The sequence below is a fragment of the Rhinolophus sinicus genome, linkage group LG09 (genome assembly GCF_036562045.2).
Source record: "Rhinolophus sinicus isolate RSC01 linkage group LG09, ASM3656204v1, whole genome shotgun sequence".
NCBI classification, from domain to species: Eukaryota; Metazoa; Chordata; class Mammalia; order Chiroptera; family Rhinolophidae; genus Rhinolophus; species Rhinolophus sinicus.
Window position 1 is genome coordinate 115,716,878 of NC_133758.1, and position 20,683 is coordinate 115,737,560.

Sequence of the window (20,683 nt, forward strand, 5' to 3'; positions counted from 1 at the left end):
CCCTGGGACAGACAGCGGGGCCTGGGAGACCCACTGCCACTTCTGCAGAAAACTGAAAGTTAAATAGGTAAATAGGTGTCTAAACAGAATCTCCAGTGTGTTCTGCTGTCCTTAGCATTGATTCTGCTTCGTCTTTTCTCTCCCTCTTGAGAAACGAGATGAAGACGTGTCTTTTTTCAGCCAACTCCTTTTTCTTTGCTGCAGCATCGGGCTGAAAACCAGGCCACTTGGGCCCCGGATTACATTTCAATTTCTCAATCTGCATACTGCTCGTTTCAGTAGAGGGGAGGGAAATAAAAGCGTCACCAAAGATGCTTTCATTTAGTTAAATAAATTACTTTGCTTTTCAAGAGAAGACTACAGTGAAACAACGTAATTAATTTTCTATTAATTCTTCCTTACTGAGACCATTAATAGTTATTCTGTCTGGAATAACTGCCAACATGACTAATGAGCCAAATCTGTCATCACAAATTAGAGAAACATAGTGCCAATCTTGCATTATTATCTGGATTTCGATATTTATTACTTAAAAACATACACGTTAGTCCTCAGTACATCATTCATGGTTTTTATCACTTTCCCATTTCCTCTCCCCAGAAGCTGGAACCCCTGAAACTAGGGCCATATCCTATATCAATCCTGGTTCCTACAACAGCACTGTGTATATAGCAGATCCTCAATAAATAAGTCAACCAAAATAAGAGAGAAAAGTGTTCATGAAGACAGGCTTTATTGAGGTTTCATAAAAAGATCCTCTCTGTATTATCATTTTAAAATCCTAGGGGGAAAAAATATTCAAAGTAATTCACTCCCAAACTGATGTTACTGACTTTGTAAGTCCCTTTAGTTTAAAAAGAATTATAATTAATATTTTCAAATGCACAACTTTTCCTTAAAAGTAAATAACAATTAATACATAGTTCATATTTAATTGTTACTTAATTTTTTAGCTTTGGGTTTTCTTAAAGAAATTATTAATTATTGATTAATATTTTTTGCAATAACATGAACCGTGTGTTTACCAAGAACAAAGGAGGCGATTACGTAGCTTATTTCCGGTCATTTTAGATGGCAGCTCCCATTAGGCCTGTTCGTACTAACCTACGTACTAACCTACTCGGGGGCTAACGCTCATTCCATGTGAACTTGCAACATGAAGCGAGAATCGTGGTGGAGAGCGTCCTCCCTGCCTCCAGGGGTATTGGCTGGCGCTGCCCGTGTGCAGACAGCATCTGATACTTACAGGTCTGAGTTTGGGTCAGCGCAGAGCAAGCCCTGGTCTTCAAACTTCCGCAAAAGCACGTGGGCAAGACCCATGTCGTCACCCTCACTGCTGTTGGTCATGAGACAAAGAAATAAGGTCGTTAGTGCTCGCCAGGCCCCTCACAGGACAAACCTGACCTGGCAGCGAGCCCTGCGAAGCTGATCCAGGCATACGCTTCCTGGCAGCTCAGGTAAAGTTAATCATTGGCTGATTTTACGGCAAAGCCAAACCGGCAATGGGATGAAGAAATGTCTTAAAAGCACAGTTTTGCCCCCACAAATAAGCATTTTTATATACTTACCTTCATACTGTTTTATTCTGTCTCATCTTTTCACTTATTATAATATTACCATCTTTGGCGTTTTTGTGTATGGTTTTTAAAAATGATTTTCAAAGGCCCCATAATATTACATCATGTGACTATGTTAAAATCTATACAGATATTCTCTTAATGTTGGGGCTCTGGTTTGGTTTGAATATTCGTTCTATTACATAGCCCTGCAATAAAACAACTTACATTTTTTTTGTTTCTGTATGTGACCTATATTGAAGAACATTTTCTCGGGAGGAAGTCCTCAGTGCAGAATCCCACGTGTGCTTTAGGTACACATTGAATGCTAGTGTTTATTATTCTGGCACAAATCTCAGAAGTCAGTTGACAGGTCAAGCAAGGCCACCCACATTGAAGTTCCTTATTGGAGACACCACCAGCAATAAGGTGTGCTAGTCTTCTAGTTTGGGGAGGTATAGAATCAAACCCTGTACTAAATTTTATACATCAATTGTAAGAAATGTTTTGACTTGAGAAAATGTAGAAGAAATGATATTTTAACCCTCTCTAAATTGGACTGATTGAGAGTGGAGTTCATTTTGATCAATTAAAATTCTGAATTTATAGATTTATTACTTTCTAGAACTTACATCATATCAGTTACAAAATGCTTTTGACACTTGTCCCCAAAATAAAGAAGAATGATGTATTATTAGCCTGATACTTATGTGCAAACAGTGACCTCAAATTTTTTTGCAAAGTAGTACATACGTTAACAAATGTACAGACATGATTCCTGTTAAAGAACTTACATTCACTTGTCCCAGGAAATGCAAACAACCTCAGTATAATCTTCAACCACTGATTCTTCCGGTTGATTCCTTTGTTCCCCAAAGTAACTTTCTGAATTGTTATCAGCTTTCAAATATAGGAAGTCTGAGTTGTTAGGCTTACTGAACCCCCACACTCCGAAAGTAACAATAAAAGCCCAGAATGAGAAGTGACTTCCATATTTGTGTATAGCTCGCTGCATAGATGGGAATTTTACAAAGAGATTCCTAATTTTCCTTGGTCTCTAACATACCAATCTGACATTTTCTATGCTCAAAATGTATCAACTGCTCCCTGTTACCTACCTAAGAGCCTTGAAGTAGTATTTAAATCCACTGCTCTCTTTAGGCCTTGACATCTTTGGACAAACATTGCCCAACATTCTCTGCCAGAAAACCCCTCCCAGCCCAGAGAGCCCGGCAGAAGCACCTTCTGGTTGGGCGGACCTGCCTTGGACCTGCCCCTCCAGTGCATCCGCTTCCTGCTACTTGGCAGGAAACCATGCCCAGCTGTTAAGGGGTGAGTCCCTTCTGCCATGAGAACTCCTCTGCCTCCTTTTCTCTCCTCTTTCTGCTCAGTGGCCCTGACGACGTCCCCACTGGGTTTTAACTGTGGACTTCTTCTCAGTGTCATGACTGCAACAAACAACCCAGGAGCAACAGGGCACAAGGCTTAGGACAGTACTTGGGACACGGAGGTTCCCCAAAATCATTCATTGAACAGACAGTGATATTACTGCTGAGCTGAAATCATAGACCTAATGCTTCCTCTCCATTCTGGCTTCCCTGACCTCTGAACTTCCAGACAGGAACAACTGTAGTGGAAAAGGAAGATGAACTCATCGCACCAAATCAGTTTTGTAACTAATTTGTTTTGTAATTAATTAGCTGCTGAGGACAACTTTGTTTTCCAAGCAATAATGTGTGTAAACTTATAACGCAAACACCACTGTAGCATCCAAACCCAAAAAGAATATTTATAGAAAAACACCATGTTTCCCACTGCATAAAATACAGCACAGACTGTAAAATACTCAGGTGGCTGTGAAAATGAATGAAGGAAACCTCACGTGAAATGGAGTCGAGAGGCCTGAAGGGGGAGCTCGCGCACCATACTGCGCGTCAATTACACACGGACAGGAGGAGAGGTCCCAGGCCGGCAGGAGGAAGGAAGATTTTCTCCTTGCCCAGCAACAAGCCCAGTCCAGGGGAACCCCCACAACTCAGCCAGTGAGAAGCCGTCACTGCCCCGAACTCTCACTTTCCACTAAAGGACTTGCATTCAAAGTGCGCCCTCCCCTCCAACTTCCTCCTTTTTTTCTAGAAAGTAATGGTTCCTCTCCTTTGTTCGCTTGACTTGCCTATAGTTTGTGCTACAGCATCCTTATCCCAAATTGCAGTTCTTTGCTATCCCCAAATAAACCCATTTTGCCAATAAAAACATCAGGTTGTTTTATCGTTAAGGTCAACATGGTTTACAACCGGCCTAATACGATTCCCTATGGCCAGAAATACTCAATGATGAAACATGCTGAAATCGACAACAAAGTTATGTCCCATAAGTAGGCAGTGAGACCTCTGTATAAAGAGCTTTCAAGTTTCTGACAAATGAGAAAACACTTAAACAAGGAAAGAGACATATTTTCCACTGAAATGTTGTCCATAAAAAGAAAACATTATTTGTGGCATCTGTGAAAATTCTCGATTGCCCTCTTTTGATCTATTAACCCAAGAACAAATATGAAAGTTTAAAATACTTTTTCTGGAAAAAATATGAATCCATAAAGTAGTTTCCTTGGAATAATTACTAAGAACAAGATTTAAACTTACAGCTTACTTTTTACTGTATTTTTTCCTTAGGTCTAGAGGTGACTGTTTTTTAAAAAAAACTGTCTTTAAATTGTCCCTGTTGCCATAAACTCAAATGCTCATTCCTACACTGTCACGCTGTGGTCACCTTATCCTAAAGTGCTGTTTAGAAGCATGTGAAGTCTGTCCTGCCAGACCCTTGTACTGAAAATTCACAGATAAGTGTGCATCCTAAATGGGGTCACTGTTCCTCCCTCCAAGTCAGTATTTCTCGAAATTTGATGTGCACCAGAGTCCCCCACCAGCCTGGCTGAACCAACCACCCTACAGGGACTGTGTGTTGTTAACTAGTTCACCACCACCACCACCACCACCACCATGATTCTGATGCAAATGGAGATCAAACCAACCTAGAAAGACCTGGGATTGCTGGGAGCTGAGTAACCCACAACGCCCCTCTCCCTACCACTTGCAAATCCAGGCTATCTGCATCTCTTGAGCCCACCGGTCTCTGGTGGTGGCCAGCAGCTGCTCTCAGCTCTGTGACAGTCACTACAGGCAACACTGATCTAGGGACATCTTTCCCATTGCCCAGGCCACATGCGGATACAGCCTGAAGACCAGACGCAGAGCACCAGGGCAAGGACCAGGAAGACCCGGCACTCAGAGACTTCACATCCCCGGAACGCTGACCTCAGCCTCCCCTGGCCTCCTGGCCCCAAAGAGGGGAGAAAAAGCTGGACTGCAGGGGATAGATGCCTTCCGGCTCCTGAGCAGGGAGGGTGTAGGAAGCAGAAAGCTTCCCTCCGTCCTGGGAGCAGAGAAGCTTCTGGAAGCCCTCCTGCTGCTCTTCAGAGGTAGAACTGGCCTTCACCCTGTCACTCTCAGAGCCGCTGCCACCTGATCTAACAAACGCGGTCCCGGCAGCCGGAGAGAAACAGTGCAGGTACTTAATAAAAATAATGTTCATACACAAAAATAGTTAAAAAGGTAAATTCTGTGTACATGTATTTTACCACAATAAAAATAGATACAGTCACGCAATGAATAGACAGACACCTTAAATTAAAAGTAAACAAAGTTAATTAATAGGAATTGACATATAGAAGCAAGTCAATATGTATAAGGTTATTCGATAAAATGAAAATTGATTAATATTCAATAAAACAAAAAAGGGATTATTATCTATCTTTCCAAATCTTGTAGGCACCCCATGTTTGACTATCTTAAAATGTCTTTTAATAAAATAAAAGGCTAATTACACACTGGTAGCAGGTATTCACAATACACAAAAATGAAAAGGAATTAATATAAACACACAAAGAAACTATGAATAATAAAAACATCTAAAGAAAAAGCAAAAACACAAAATATATTTTTTTAAAAAGGACAGAAAATAGAAATATAAATGTGTCCCAAAGTAGAGCCGTTTGAATAAATTATGGCACCTCCATGCAGCACTGTCCCACATATCCGTGAGGATGGGAAACGCGCTGCCCTGATTTACAAAAATAGGTGAACAAATGTTATTGAGTGAAAATGCGTGTGCTGAAGAGTTCTGCAGTATGACCTCATTGCCACAAAAGATAAAAATGCCTGTGGTTAAAGTATTACACATGACACGTGAGGACTGCAGACCAATAGGCGCTGGTAGGGTTACATGTGATTGGTTTTTTATTTGTTTTTGTTTTGGGCTAGCATGTATTTTGTATTCTTTTAAAACACAATGTTATTTTTAAATTAAAAAACTAAAAGTTACAGCTCCTTCAAACTGGAGGAGTGTGACAGACGTGTGAATATGTGGCCAGAATGAAAGCAGTGGTAGACAGCCTGACACACTGTCACGGTCACTTCAAATCCTTCATAAGAGAGGAGGAGAGTGGGTTACTAAGGGACGTGGCCAGAGAAGGCAGGAAGGCACCTGGAGGAGGGATGCTGGGACAGGGATGCCCTTGTCCCGGGCTGTGTCGGGTCCCCTCTTGGTTAAACCCAGGCCCCTGGGAGCATAAAGACATGCGAAGGAGGGAAAGCATTAACCAAAGGAAACAGAAACACAGTGAACCGTTTATTACCCATTTTCCTTTTGTTCCTGCACTTGTTTAAATCTAATTCCAAATTACTCCTCATCAAGTATTAGTAAGCACTTAAGTCTAGTTACTTACGCTCACAATTTTAACGGCTAGACCTCTGACCAAAACAAGTCAGTCCTGGCTGCCCATCCTGTGAACAGCCCAGTTAACGTGCCAGGGGACACGAGGCGTCCCCAGCCCAGAGTCCGCAGCGCAGACAAGCGACAGGGCCTCCTGGAGAGAGAACCGCCCTGCAGCCTAGGATCCCACCACAGGCCATGCAGGGCAGGCTCAGCGACGGTCAGCCAGACCCAGCTGGAGGGCAGCCCGCCAGGGAGGGAAGTCACAGTCCCTCTCTCAGGGCCCAGTCCCATGTGGGTGAAACGAAATCCCGGCAGCTCTGAGGACTTCCTGAACAAAACACGGACTGCTCGGGACTCACTGGCAGCAACACCAGACCGACCCTGGCCTGTGGTGTACATGGGCTCAGACCCACAAAGAGAAAAGTCAGACATTTCTCTGTTGTCCCTGACCAACCGTGCAGGATTTGTGAAATATACAATCCACAAACTTTTCTAAAATCATCAAAATTCTGGATCATGTCTAGTCCTCCCAGTTCCTGCTCAAGGCCGTGGGCTGGTGTGGGCCAGGCCCTTTGCACATCAGCCAGTGGCACTGTGTCCCCTTTCACCAAGGGGAATCCGGGGCCCTGGGGAGAAGCAGGGTGCCCAGGGAGCCATGGTCAGAGGCCAGGCCGGACTCATCTGCCCTAAATATCCACCTGGACTCAGTTCCTGGGAAGACCCGGAGCGTCTCAGAGCTTACTCGCGTGCCCGCGGACCTCCAAAATAACGAAAACCAGGTATGTTTGAAATTCTTAAAACTATCAAAGCTGTTGCCAGGTATCTGTCATCTGTCCTGACATGACTCTGCAGGGAAAGGGCACAGGCTCTTACCTGAAGAAGTAAGCTTCGGCCCGCTTGTAATGGCCAGGTGTTAGTTTGAGAGGAGGGTAGTCAATGGCCAAAGGCCTCACCATGAACAATCCCATTGCCAAGGCCACAAAGAGGGGTGGCAGCAGCAGGTCCAACAGCATGCCTCTCCAGGCGCGGCGCGTGTGGCAAAGCCGCTTGCTCAGGAGGGCAGCCATCTGGGCGAGAAGCAGCCGGCCACTCCGTGCGGGTGGGGTCCTGGCAGAGGCGCCATCTGTGGGGACAGGAAGTTGCAGCCTGAGTCACTTAGGATCCCAGTACCCGCTGGTTCTGCGATGCCCGTCTTCCACTTACAGGTGAACCTAGGGCAGCTCTGAGCATCGCAGTGACTGTCCACACTAAGAAAGAACTCCCTGGAATGTTCTATACAACAGGACGTCTCATGACATCGAATGGCAAGAACAGAGTTGCACTGTAGAACCTTGTTTCTGAAGGGAATGGCAGACACAAAAGGACAAAGAGAAGGGACCTTGTGTTTGTATTTATTGGCTAAAATGAAGCCTGCTACATTAGTGCAAATTCTAACACAAACGAACAGCACGACGTTCTGATGTCCCACATGCACTGATGCAGGGGGTGGGGTGCAGAGACGGTGCTGTCCCTGTTTAGAACTCCCGATCCCGGCATCCTGCGGTGCCCGCCTCCTCCTAGAGCTCTGCTCCCCTCTGTTCTTAGCCCACATCCTTCCTGAGGAAGCCAGCTGACAGCCAGGTCAGGACTCAGCGGGCACCATGCCAGCCCGAGTCCCTGCCCTTGGGGCCCGCTGGCACCCCAGATGGAGAGGAGCCGGCCTGTGGTAGCTCTAAGCCCCCTTAGCACGGGAGGCCGCAGCCAGCCCACCTGTTCCGAGAGCCAATCAGAAACTGGCCCTCAGGGAGCCAAGGGTCCAACCGGAGAGTGAAGCATGAGCGTTGCGTCATCGATCTTTGGTCATCTTGCCAGGCTCCTTCTCTCAGAGTGGTGACCTGGGACTCCACAGGAATCTCCACAGTAAACCTGCTCCAGGCCCGCCCAGACCGCAGGTGAGAGCACCGTTCACATCCGGAGAGGATGAGATGGCAGAGCAGAGGGGAGGCGGACACCAGGAGTACAGCCCGGGTCCACGGCTGAGGTCGCACACAGCCGGCCCTCAGCAAGCCTCGGCTTTTCCTAGCCATTCCTTGTAAGATGTTCCAGAAAACCCCACAGAGTGTTTTACCAGAGAAGCGACCTTACAAAAGGACACGTGTAAAACTGTACTGCTTACAAATAACAAACTGAAATACAGTTAATAGAGGAGCAGAAAGTAAGTTTAAAGTCCCAGAAGAAAACATTCTTAAAGAAACTGTACCATTCGGAAAGAAATTATGTGTAACCGCGCTGAGAAGAGGCGTAGTTGGGAGGAAAATGCGCGTCTCAAATAACGCCGCCATTTGTCAGATCCGCTCTGGGTGACCCAGTGTGTGGCAGGCCCTGGGCTGTGTGGCTCCTGTCCTCAAAAAGGCAGAACACAGGGGCTGCAATACAATTATAAACAAATACGCCAAGACGCCGTAATCAAGTGTGGTATCGATGTGGGCAGAGTGTGGGGGTTGGTGCCACGGAGGGGCGCTGAGACAATTGTCACAGAAGTGGGGACACTTAGGCAGGGCCTTTAACCCAGCAGAGGTTGCAGGCAATCAAGAAAGCACGGATGGTCAAAGATCCAAACGTAAGACAGTGAAAATAATGGAATATTGGGAATAAGTGTGTGTGGCAAACCAATGTGCTGCCATGTGGCAGGAGACGGGGGTGAAGGCAATCAGACACCCACCCAGAAGCACCAAGGACCCCAGGTCTCCCAGGGGCTGAAGCCTGCTCTGCACGGGGGTCTCGTGATGCGAGCCTGTTGAAAGGCAAAGTAACTGCGTAACAAGTGGGATCCTGGCGAGGGTGGGCGCTGTGTGATGAAAGCTGTGATCAACAAACCGGCTGCATATCAGTCACCGGCTGACATTTTTAAACGCTGATTTCCAGGTCCCACCTCAGACACAATCATCTCCATGGACTCAAGAGATTTTCAAAAAATAACTTCCCAGGAGATTCTGAGGCTCAGCGGGTTAATGAATTAATGCACAACCAATGGTGACTCGTGTTGATGCTCTTAGCGCGGTTGTGAAACCGGCACGTAGCGATCTCCAGTGCTGGAAAGGTGTGTTACCGAGCTACGTCTGATCACATAAATATAGCCCCTTCCCAAGCATTTTTTCAGGTTATAGTGCCGATGACACCAATTCACGGCATTATGTGTGCAAATCTGTTAGGATGATTATGTGAGTTCTCAAACGCAAGCTAAAATAACTGAAATGCTCCTGGGGGCCCAGCCCCAGGTTTTCCGACGTCATTATGGAGAGAACGGCTTCCTTCCTCGCTGGCCTGTGGCTCAGGAGCTCTTTCTCTGGCCGGGGAGAGTGTCCCCCTCTGGGAAGGTTCAAGAGGAACGGAAAGGCTGCTGGTAGGTTCACCGGCTTCTGCTCCCACCAGGCTTCCTGTCACGTCGCCAGAAGTCACACCCCATGATAACTGGCCGTTAAGTGGCATCTTCTGACATTCCCATCTAGCTCCCCACTCAGCTGCCTGTTGAGCTGTGCACCTTCTCAGTCTGTGTGCAGCAGGCAGTGGCTATAACACCTGTGGGTGGAACACAGGTTTCTGTCCTCATAGCCAGGTGACACAAAAGGGAAAGATGACAGACGGCCTGTGCTCCGTTCTCCTCAGTACATGTGCCTGGTGATGGGACAGCGCGCACACAGTCAGGATGGCCGTTTATGTGCCCACTGGCCCTGCTCAGAGAGGACCACTGGGAGACCCACTGTGCAGCAGGAAAAGCTGAATCTTTCACATGCACCTGGACCGGAAGCCTCCAGTGTGCTCTGTGACTTCTGGACAATGACGGACCCTCTCTGAATATCATTTCCCTCAGTTGGAAACTAGAGACTCATAATATTTTCCTTCCAGGTAATGAGGATTATCATTACCATCCTTATTAAACAAGCAGAGCTGGTATAATGTCGGCCTCCAGTCATGGTAAATGCCCACCAGATAGGCCCAGTCAGTCTGTGGGAAAAGGCGCTGCTCATATTAAGAAAAATAAATTTTCCCCACCTTCCCACATATGTTAATTGGACATAAATGGGAAAAATAAAGGGCTAAGATAGTTCATGGTCATGAATCAACCACCAATCAAATATTCATGGCTAAACTCATAAAAGTATTCACATGAATAATTTAACAGATAAAATGCTGAACCAAATTGTTATGAATTGTCTTATTTGACTTATGAGTGCAATTACACTCAAGGACTCTAGTTACATCCATAATTATGCATTTGCATTTACCCTGACCACCAAATTGATGAAGGAAAATGTGCAAAATTTTTTTTTTTTTGGTCTGATGGCTTCAATTTTCAAACATTAACCCTAGTGAGGAATAACTGAAGACAGCGTTCACTGAGTGTGAGCTCCACGTTGCCACGCGCACCCCATGTCTGGAAGATGGGAAAATAAAGCATTACAAAGGCAATGCCTGCAAGTCGGTTTTAAAAACAGAAGAAATATTGCCAACCAAAAATGGCCAAGCGGCATGCACAAATACGCAGCTTATTAAAAAGCTACAAAACAGATGATTACTGTAAATTAAAACAATGAGATCCCAGCTCACTAATGTGATAAGGATTAAAGACGTTAACACCGAATATTATTGACACGTAAGCGTTTAGAGAAACAGCGCTTCTTACACAGGGCTGGTGGCAGAAGAGATCATGCAGATTTTCTGTGGGAAACAAATACAGCAAATTCTGACGGGACAGCTGTGTTTTAAAAATCAATACACAGAAGTTCATCGGGCCTATCAAACACGGTGGTTTGTTACATGGGACAGAACAGCAGCAAGAAGTTGGAAAGAGCTTGAATGTCTGACACGTGGGGATGAACTGACCCACGTATAACAGAGCCCTGCAGGGAGCTGTGTTGGCCTCTACCTGGAGGTGGGAGGGGGTAACAACACAGGTAAATACTCAGATGTGCTGCTTACTACATGTTGTCAGTGAATCAAGCAATTTAAGCTAGAATTACATCATCTTTTAAAACAAAGTCTGTATACAAACATGGAGTGCAGCTCAACACAATGACTGGGAGAGGAAATGTGGCCCAAAATATTAATGGCATTACCCAAAAAAATGAGGGAGGATTAAAACACTAAATATGTAAATATAGGAAAATACGCAAAATATATCATGAAAAAAGAATGTTACAAAATAACATATATAGAATACAATTTAATAAATACACTAGTATTAAAACAGAAAATATGTTGGTGTATATACTTTCAGTGAAAAGTTGTCTTTTATGAAATAATTTCTACACTTTATATTCTATTTGACAAACTGTTTTTATTCAAAAAGGTAAAGTAGCAAACCCACTTTTCAACCTACTGAAAGATTTATTTGTGTGGTGAGAACATGGCTACACGGCCTGGCCTGGTCGTGAGCACACGGAACATTCTGCACGGGTATGTGCCCCAGTGACTCCATTTACAAAGCCTTACGTGCAGCCCTCCATCTCTGTCCTGGTAAAAACCACAGTTTATGACATTTATACAAATCATAACTAATTATCTTATGGACACCATTTGGGTAAGAAAACCAACAAAACTAAACATCCCCTTAAGAAAGGGAGGACGGGGAAGAAAAGAAAGAAGAAAGAGGGAATAGAAAAAAGAATAGAAAGAAAAATAAAAGGAAAGGAAAATGTTTTTGCGATAGTTGTATGCTTATTAATATGACATAAAACCCAAAATACAGTTATCTCTTAAATATTAATCATGTGATAAAACATGAACAAATTTTAATGCTATGCTAGGTTATTGTACCTTGGTTAAATATTTCTTAAAAAGCAAAATCATATTAATGAGGCATAATTCTTTAAAAAGCTAACTAGAGGCTTATATACCTAAAATGTTTTACTCATAATAATTTCATAACTATACATTACCCAACTTTTATGATGCTTTACCTGTTCATTTCTTAGAACAACCAGACGGTTTTTCTATGCATAATTTTTCTAAGAACCAAAAAGGAAAGAAAAAGATAATAAGGTAGCTGGGCATAGCCTTTGTTTTCAAGTCTATTTTATCTGGTATAATAACTGCTACCCCAGTTTTTTGGGGTTTTTTTTTCATTTTCATGAAATAACTTTTCCATCTCTTTACTTTCAGTCTGTGTGTGTCTTTCGATCTGAAGTGAGTCTCCCAAGAAACCCAAAAGGCTCCTTCAAAGGGACGTGTGCATCCACATGTTCACTGCAGCATTGTTTACAGTGGCCAAGATGTGGAGGCAGCCTGGGTGTCCGTCGATGGATGAATGGATAAAGAAGAGGTGGTACATATATACAGTGGAATATTGCTCGGCCATGGAAGGGAATGGGTCCTTGCCATCTGTGGCAGCATGGATGGACCTGGAGGGTATTGTGCTGAGTGCAGTATGTCAGACAGAGAAAGACAGATGCAATGTGATTTCACATATATGTGGAATCTAAAGAACAAAATAGACAAACAGAAACAAACTCATAGATACAGAAAACATTTTGATAGTTGCCAGATGGAAGGGTTGGAGATGGGTGACAAAGGGGAAGGGATTAAGAAGTACAAACTGGTTGTTACACAGCAGTCATGGGGATGTAGGGTAGAGCATGAGGAATATAGTCAATAATATTGTAACAACTGTGTATGGTGTCAGATGGGGAATAGATTTATCGGGATGATGACTCTGTATGTTATATACATGTCTAATCACTATGTTGTACACCTGAAACTAATATAATAGTATATGCCAACTGTAATTGAAAAATAAAACAATTATTTAAAAAAGATAGCTGGGTAAGAGTAATTGTCTACCTGTCATGCAAGTTCAATTGCTGCACCTGTGATGTGTCATTAATTTGGTTCTTTAAAGAGCACCACGCTTGTAACAGCCCAAATTACAGCATCAAATTCAGATCTCACTTTGGAACAGGTCGTCCCTTACATCCAGCCATAAGGTTTGAACATTTTAAAGGTTGCTGAAAGTTGTTTGAGTCAACCTGCCTTAAAAAGACAGTGACCTCATGTTCAGGGAACAGGGGTGACAGCCCCGGCTTCTCCACTAACTACATGTTAGGCGGGCAAGTCACTGCACCAAGGACAGGGCCCCCTGGGCCTCTAGGCTGCCCACCCCACTTGGGTGTCAAACCTGCGCTCCCTCCGAGGTGGTGATGGGTGGTGCGGGAAATGGAATCCTGACGGTTCCCACGGCAGCCCAGCCATGGTATCACCTCGGTCCTGCTCTGATCGCATCGGAGAGGTGGGGTGAGCAGTCTCTTTAGGGAAAGTTAGTCATCACATGCAAATAGGAGCAAGGTGGCATCTGGTACGAGGCGGGGTGGGGAGGTCTATAAACAGCTGACCAGAAGGAAAGCGTCCCCACCACCAGGTCTTCCCTCGGACGGTAGCCCTGTGTCCCCTCCCTCCTGTCCTGTCACCTGCCAAGTCTGTCTCTTCACAGGCAGGGAAGTCTTCATGACTGCAAGGTGGAGCTCAGGCCTCACCCTCCAGCTGCTCACCCCGCCTGATGGGCGCGTAAACGGAGGGATACGCACAAGTGCTGTATTCAGCATCAGCGCCTATTTCTGACTTCCCCAACGGGAGGCTTTCGTCCCTCGCGGGCCCATCCTTGCCCCTCAGAGAACACCACCTACGCCTCGCATAGTTCCCTCCCGCTCTCAGCGTTCACTGTCCTGCCTGGGGCCTCACTGGAGAGCTGTGCTCTGGCTACTACCAGTGGCTCCGTTTCAGTCTCATTGCTGAGCAGAGTGAAAGCAGAAAGTCGAAGCAGGTGAGAAGGCAAAGCCATGTTTCTCTGCTGTGGTTTTAGGAGATGAATCAGATATTCCGAGGCACGTCTACCCACGATGGAGGAGGCCACGGGTCTGGGGCTGGGGTGGGGAGAGGGGACCGAGCTGGCAGCTCAGGACACCCTGCTCCACTGTCCTGAGCAAGTGCAGCAGGGAGGTGAGGGTGAAGCCCTGTGGCTTCCCGAAGGTAAACCGCCGATGGACGCCACCCACAGCCACTCCTACCAAGTGGCCAAGCGCTGCCATCATCACCCTGCCTGGGAGGCAACGACTACTCTCAAGAGTGAAGCACATTCTTTGTCAAATATTCCACATAAAGATGAGATTCCCTTCGGGAAGGAGGGCTAGCACTGCCCCTCACCAACGCTGGGCGCTTCCTCCGGCCGCTCTGATCTGCGCGCCTGCCAAGTCTCAGTGCCTCCTGCTCGCAGCCTCCCACAGCCCTGCCGCCTTCTGGCACCTGCCACCAGCGGTACCCTGCCCAAGTCCATTTCAATTCCATTTTTATTCTGGCAGACTGTTTCCTGCAAAGCACCCCGCCATCAGCTCTCTGCTGGTTTTTCCTAATGTGGAAAACAAACCTTCTTTGACATGTATCGTTGGCAGCAGTCACGTTTCCTCCCCACCTTGCTTGCAGGAAAGGCAGTTTTTGAAGTTTCAGGAAACGTGGACAAAAAAATAAAGACAGTGCCCTGGCTTTAACACCGTGGTTAAGCCCAGGAGACAGAGAATGTGGGACGGCCCTTTGAAGAGGCAGAGAACTATGGCCTCCTCACGCCGGGTGGGCTGTGCAAACAGGACTGTCTTACAAAGCAAAGCAGAGGCTGCAGACCCTTCCCGTTAAGCACCTCCGAAACCACTTTCCATCCGCGCAAGAGCGGCAATTAGGAATGAAATACAGAGGAGTCAGCTGTGGGAGAAGGTAATGTGGTACTGCTTCAAGAACAAACAAAACGCGTGGCAAAGCCTTGGGAAGAGAAAACAGCTGTGTCCAGATTCACTCTGCGTTCGATGGACTTGCGGTCTTTCACATGAATCTTGAGCGTCAAGAGACTCTAACAGGCTGCTCTTCCCAGCAGGGCCCACAGACCCTGCGGGAATTGGGTGCTTGTTTAAAAATGTAAGCACCGAAGTCTTCAGAAACACAACTAGTGGAAGCTGGGTCTAAACATCTGCCTTCTGAGGAAGCACACAGGCTGTGTGTGTTTGTTTGTTTCGTTGTTTGGTTGGCTGGCTGGCTGGCTGGCTGGTTGGCTGGCTGGCTGGCTTTGGGGACAGCTGTCCCAGCGGGGGTGAGGTGAGAAGCCAGTGGGTCTGACTTGCCTTTCCGTGAGGAGCAGTGACGCCCGCACCTCTCCATGTGTCCGCCAGCCACGTGCACATCTTCTTTGAGACATCTATTCAAGTCCTTTGCCCATTTTTCAATCAGGTTATTTCAGAGCTTCTGCTATTGACTTGTAGGAGTTCCTTATGTATTTTGGATATTGACCCTTATCTGATGGATGACTTGCACATATTTTCTCCCGTTCTCCCTTTGCATTTTGTTTCTTTTGCTGAGCACCAACTTTTGGTGACATAGAGAAAAGGGAACCTCATGCACTGTTGGTGGGACTGTAAATGGGTGCAGCCACTATGGAAAACAGTATGGAAGGGCCTGAAAAACTCAAAAATAGAGCTACCATGTGACCCATAAGCCCCATTTCTGGGCATGTATCGAAATAATTGAAATCAGGATCTTAAAGAGCTACCTGCACCCCCATGTAAGAAAATGTGGTCTATACATACACTGGAATATTATTCAGGGATAAAAAGGAGATCCTGCCATTTGTAACATGGATGACGCTGAAGGACATTGTGCTGAGTGAAACAAGCCCACCACAGAAGGACAACTACTACTTGCCTGCATCTGTGTGAGGTAACTAACATAGTCCAACTGGTAGGAGCAGAGAGTAGAACAGTGGTTGTGGGGCTGTCCAGTGGGTATGAAGTTTCGGTTAAGGACGATGGTTAAGTTCTGGGGATCTGCGACATATCATGACACCGGGAGTCCACAACACTGTATCACGCATTTAAAAACTTGTTAATGGGTAGATCTCACATTAAATGTTCTTACCACAGAAAAGGGGGGAGGGGCATGAGAAAATCTGGGGGTTTAATGAATGTATTTATTACCTTGTAGTGAGGCTTTCACAGGAGCATGTATATGTCCAAACTCATCAAACTGTACACATTAAATAGGCTTTTTTTTTTTTTTGTATATCAATTATACCCCAATAAAGCTGTTTTTAAAAAGTGCCCAGGTAATTTTTAAACTTGCATTTTAAATGTCTCTTTTCTTAAAACTCTACCATGAACATGGCAGCCGGGGCCATGATACACCCGTGTGCTGCACGCTGAGGCTGTGGGGCAGGGCGTGCGACCTGCTCCTCCAAAGACCAGAGCTGCACAGTGACGCACAGACACAGAAGCCCCAGAAGTGAGGCCAACTGTCAGCACCGCCTTCCCGTGCAAGGGCACAGGTCCACCGACTCGTCCTTCTGCTCAGTTCTTCAGGCAAGAAACATGCCGATCACCCCTCCGGGCACACATCTCTGCGCCTCTCAGTGTCCCGTCTCCCCTTCTCAAAAGGACACCAAGCACACTGGCTGAGGGCACACAGATGACCTCATTTAACCTTAGTCACCTTTTCAATGACCCCATCTCCAAATACAGTCACACACGGAGGTACTGGGGGTCAGGGCTTCAACATATAAGATTTGGGGAGACACAGTTCAGGCCATAACACCAGCGCACTGGTAGAAAGCAGTAGAAAGAGAGAAGAGACCCAGAATGGATGGTTCTGAGTAGAATTCTGCTGCCCTGACTCCAGAGCAGCAGGTGTCACAGCGCCTAGACCAGCAACGTCACCTGGGAGCCTGCTAGAAATGCAAGTTCTCAGGCCCTATCCTAGAAGTACTGAATCAGAAAATCTGGGGGTAGACCTCCGTAATCTGTGTTCTCACAGATTCTCCAGGTTGTCATTCTGATGTGAGGTCACTAAATGTTTCAGGCACTCAACTAGTTAATCCAGTTATCTATGTAAATTTCAAAGATTATATTATAACAAACGCTAGCTTATCAGGTATGGTGCCTGGACAGGCGTCTCACACTGGCCCTCCTGAGAGTACGGGCAGATCAGGGACGTCCTCTAAACTCAGGCTCTGCATTGAGAGGGGATAACAGCACCAGCAAAACCTGTTTCCAAGCTGGCCTTGAGGACTGAGTGAGAAAAATGCACAGGAAGTGCCTGTCAGAGTGTCTGACGCCCTCCAGGCAGCTACTAAATGGTTTCTTGCTCCATGACAAAGTGACTTGCACACCCCTCTCAGAGGCATGAGGACAAATGTGCACGTCTAGGCATCAGTCTACAGAACTCATTTCCGTGCAGCTTCTGGGGTCCCTGTGGCTAAAAAGTATATATTTTATGTTTTATTTTGCCCTCCTTAATCTCTCAGAGAAGAAGTGACTTACTTGAGAGCTGGCCCCTTAGAAGACTGTTTCTGGAGACATGGGCCTGTTAGAGACACGGGGTGCCCACAGGAGGTACAGCCTGGGTGCAGGAACCAGTAACAAAACAGTCATTTTTGAGGGCGTCAGTGGGGGAGAAAGGTTTCTGTAAATGGTTGTCCTAGAAATTACATTTCTCTAGTGTGGATCACACCAAAAAAAAACATAAAAAAGTGACTAAAGCACTTTACTAGGAGACATTTAACACACACTGTCTCCAAAATCCTGATCTAGCATTTTGATAAAGTTTTATCTACTAAGAAATATAAATTTCACTTAGGCAGAGGTCTCATGTTGAATTTTATGAGAGGATTTTGCAGAATATAATAAAATTGGTAAATTTGTTTTAATGCATCCTGGTCTCACTTCTTTTTTAGTAATGAAATACTTAAACAGACTTTTAAATTATGTATTTTTCAGTTTCACAATTTGTAATTTGAATAAAAAAATAAAATTACATTTTTTATATCATATTTTACAATAGTAATAGAAAACACTACAATTTTTCTTTCCTTGGGGTTTTTTCTTAAATTTAAACTACCAGTCGTTTTCACACAACATTACCGTTTTTTGCCCATGTTTTATTTCTAACATATTTACATGGATTTTCATAATGTTCCCCAAATTCAGAACGTGAAATTATAATTTTTCAAAACAGATGGATAACCATAATGAAGAGGATATATGTAGGTGATAAATTTTCAACGTAAATTATCCTAAATTCTCAATCATGACAAAATGTTTATGAGAATATAACAGTCATAAAGCAAATTTAGCTCTTACGTAAGAAAGTCATTAACTAATATATCTTAAAAGAAATGAATGCTCAGAAATTAAACCTTTAGGCAAAATGCTAATAATGGAAAGAGAAAATAATGCATATGTCCAGTTAAAATAAAAATTTTATATAAACAGTAAAACATAGAGACAAATTATGATTTTAGATTATTACTACACAGAAATTATACAGGCAATAGCATGAATAGCTCTCAAAGACAAACTATAGAGAGAAAAACCAGAGACTCTTACATACTGTATGATTCCATTTATATAAGGTTCAACAATGGGCAAAAACTATTCTTAAGTGATAAAGTTACCTTTTGGGAGGAGCTCTGACTTGGAGAGGATATGAGGAAACCACTGAGGTGCTAGAAATGTCCCAGCTCGATCTGAGTTGTGGTGACGCAGGTGTGTACTATGAAAATTCATCTGATTGTATGACTAACAAATATGCCAACATGATAAGATGTAGGCAGTTTATATGTTAGTGAAAATAAATTTAAGACACTAACCTTGAAAAAGATATAATTCAAAGGCGAACAACAAAAGTTACAAAAACAGGAAAGTCAAATGGCCAAGAAACATGAAGAAGGGGGGCTCAAACTCATTAGTATCCTGGGAATTCAATTGAGCGAGCGTGTTATAATCCTATTTTTGGTAAGCATAAGTCTAAAATGACCCCGTAGTGATTCACACCCTTGTATAATCCCCTCCCTGTGAGTATAGGTAATACCTTGAGGATGGTGGCTGTCACTCCTACAGTTACATTACATCACACGGCAAAGACAAAGAGATCTTACAGATCTAATTTAGGTCTCTAAGCAGTTGCCTTTAAGTTAATCAGAACAGAGACCCTTCTGCTCACTCTGAAGGAGATACATGCCATGTTGTCAGTGGGCCCTGTGGCTAAGACTTGAGGGTGACTTCTAGAAATGGAGAACAAAGTGGGGGGTGGGAGATAAGGGTAAGGGGGATCAAATATATGGTGATGGAAGGAGAACTGACTCTGGGTGGTGAACACACAATGGGATTTATAGATGATGTAATACAGAATTGTACACCTGAAATCTATGTAATTTTACTAACAATTGTCACCCCAATAAATTTAAAAAAATAAATTAAAAAAAATTAAAAAAAACAGGGATCTCAGTCCTACAACCACAAGGAACCGAATTCTGCCAACGACCTGAATGAGGGTGGAAGAGAACCCTGAAGAGGACTGTAGATTAGAAGGCCCTGAGGATGGCACCATCCACTGTTTCAGGCTCCTGGGATCCTGAGCAGAGAACCCAGTGATGCTGTGCCCTAACTTCCAACCTACAGAAACTGCAAGATAATAAATGACTATGTTTTAATCAGCTAAACTGATGATACTCTGTTAGCAGCAATAGAAAAGTAACACAGATTCTGGTAACTAGAAATCGAGAGCTGCCATTAACAACTACCGAAAAATGTAAGTCAGAGAGTGGACAAAAGATGCAAGAAGTTTGAGGAGCATGGTACAGAAAGCCTAAATTTCCTTGGACAGACTATTTGTAGAAAGCTGAACTGTGGAGATGCTGACCACAGGGGCTCAGAAAGCAGTGAGGAAGGTGTTAGTAGAAACTGGATCAGGGATAGCTTTGTTATGGTGGTTGAAAACTTAGCAAAATTGTTTCTTCCAGTTACATGAAAAGCAGAATTTCTAAGTAATAAAGTGGCATATTTAGCTAAGGAGATTTTTCAAACAAACAGTTGAAGGCACTGCCTTCTTTTTTCTTGATGCTTATAGTAAAATAAAAAAAAGGAGAGAGATAAATTGAGAAAAGAAATGTTAATAACAGGAATTGATCATCTTTTAAGTTCTCAATGTTTTAAGATTGTTTTAAAGGTAAAAGTCCAAAAAAGCTATTGATAACAGGGCAGAAGAAAAGGCTAAGTGTGTAACTGTACAACCTTTTGCCAGAACCTCAAAAAAATCAAAAGGTCAGAGTAGTCAGTCACAAAAACAGCCCTTTAAAAAGATTAAGCAAGATGGCAGAACAGGAAGTTCCAGGTCCTTGTTTCCCCACAGAAACACCAAATAAACAACTGCAGCCTGACTAAAATAATTTTATAGAAACAGACGACAATCAAAGATATATTGCTACCAAGCAAACTCCCAGTCCAAAAATATATATATATATTCAAAACAGTAGGAAATTTCATGGCATTTTTAATCACAATTGCCCCACC

General features: G+C 44.3%; 1 protein-coding gene across 1 annotated transcript in view; it reads right to left on the reverse strand.

Moving 5' to 3' along the window:
* The window catches only part of ABCA13 (ATP binding cassette subfamily A member 13), a 184,248-nt gene that overhangs the window by 83,583 nt on the left and 79,982 nt on the right, over positions 1–20,683 (reverse strand). The window contains exons 26-27 of the mRNA XM_074341068.1: positions 7,203–7,452; positions 1,247–1,336 (exon numbers count right to left, since the gene is read on the reverse strand). Coding sequence (XP_074197169.1) covers positions 1,247–1,336; positions 7,203–7,452 — 340 coding nt within the window. The remainder of the gene's footprint in view (positions 1–1,246; positions 1,337–7,202; positions 7,453–20,683) is intronic.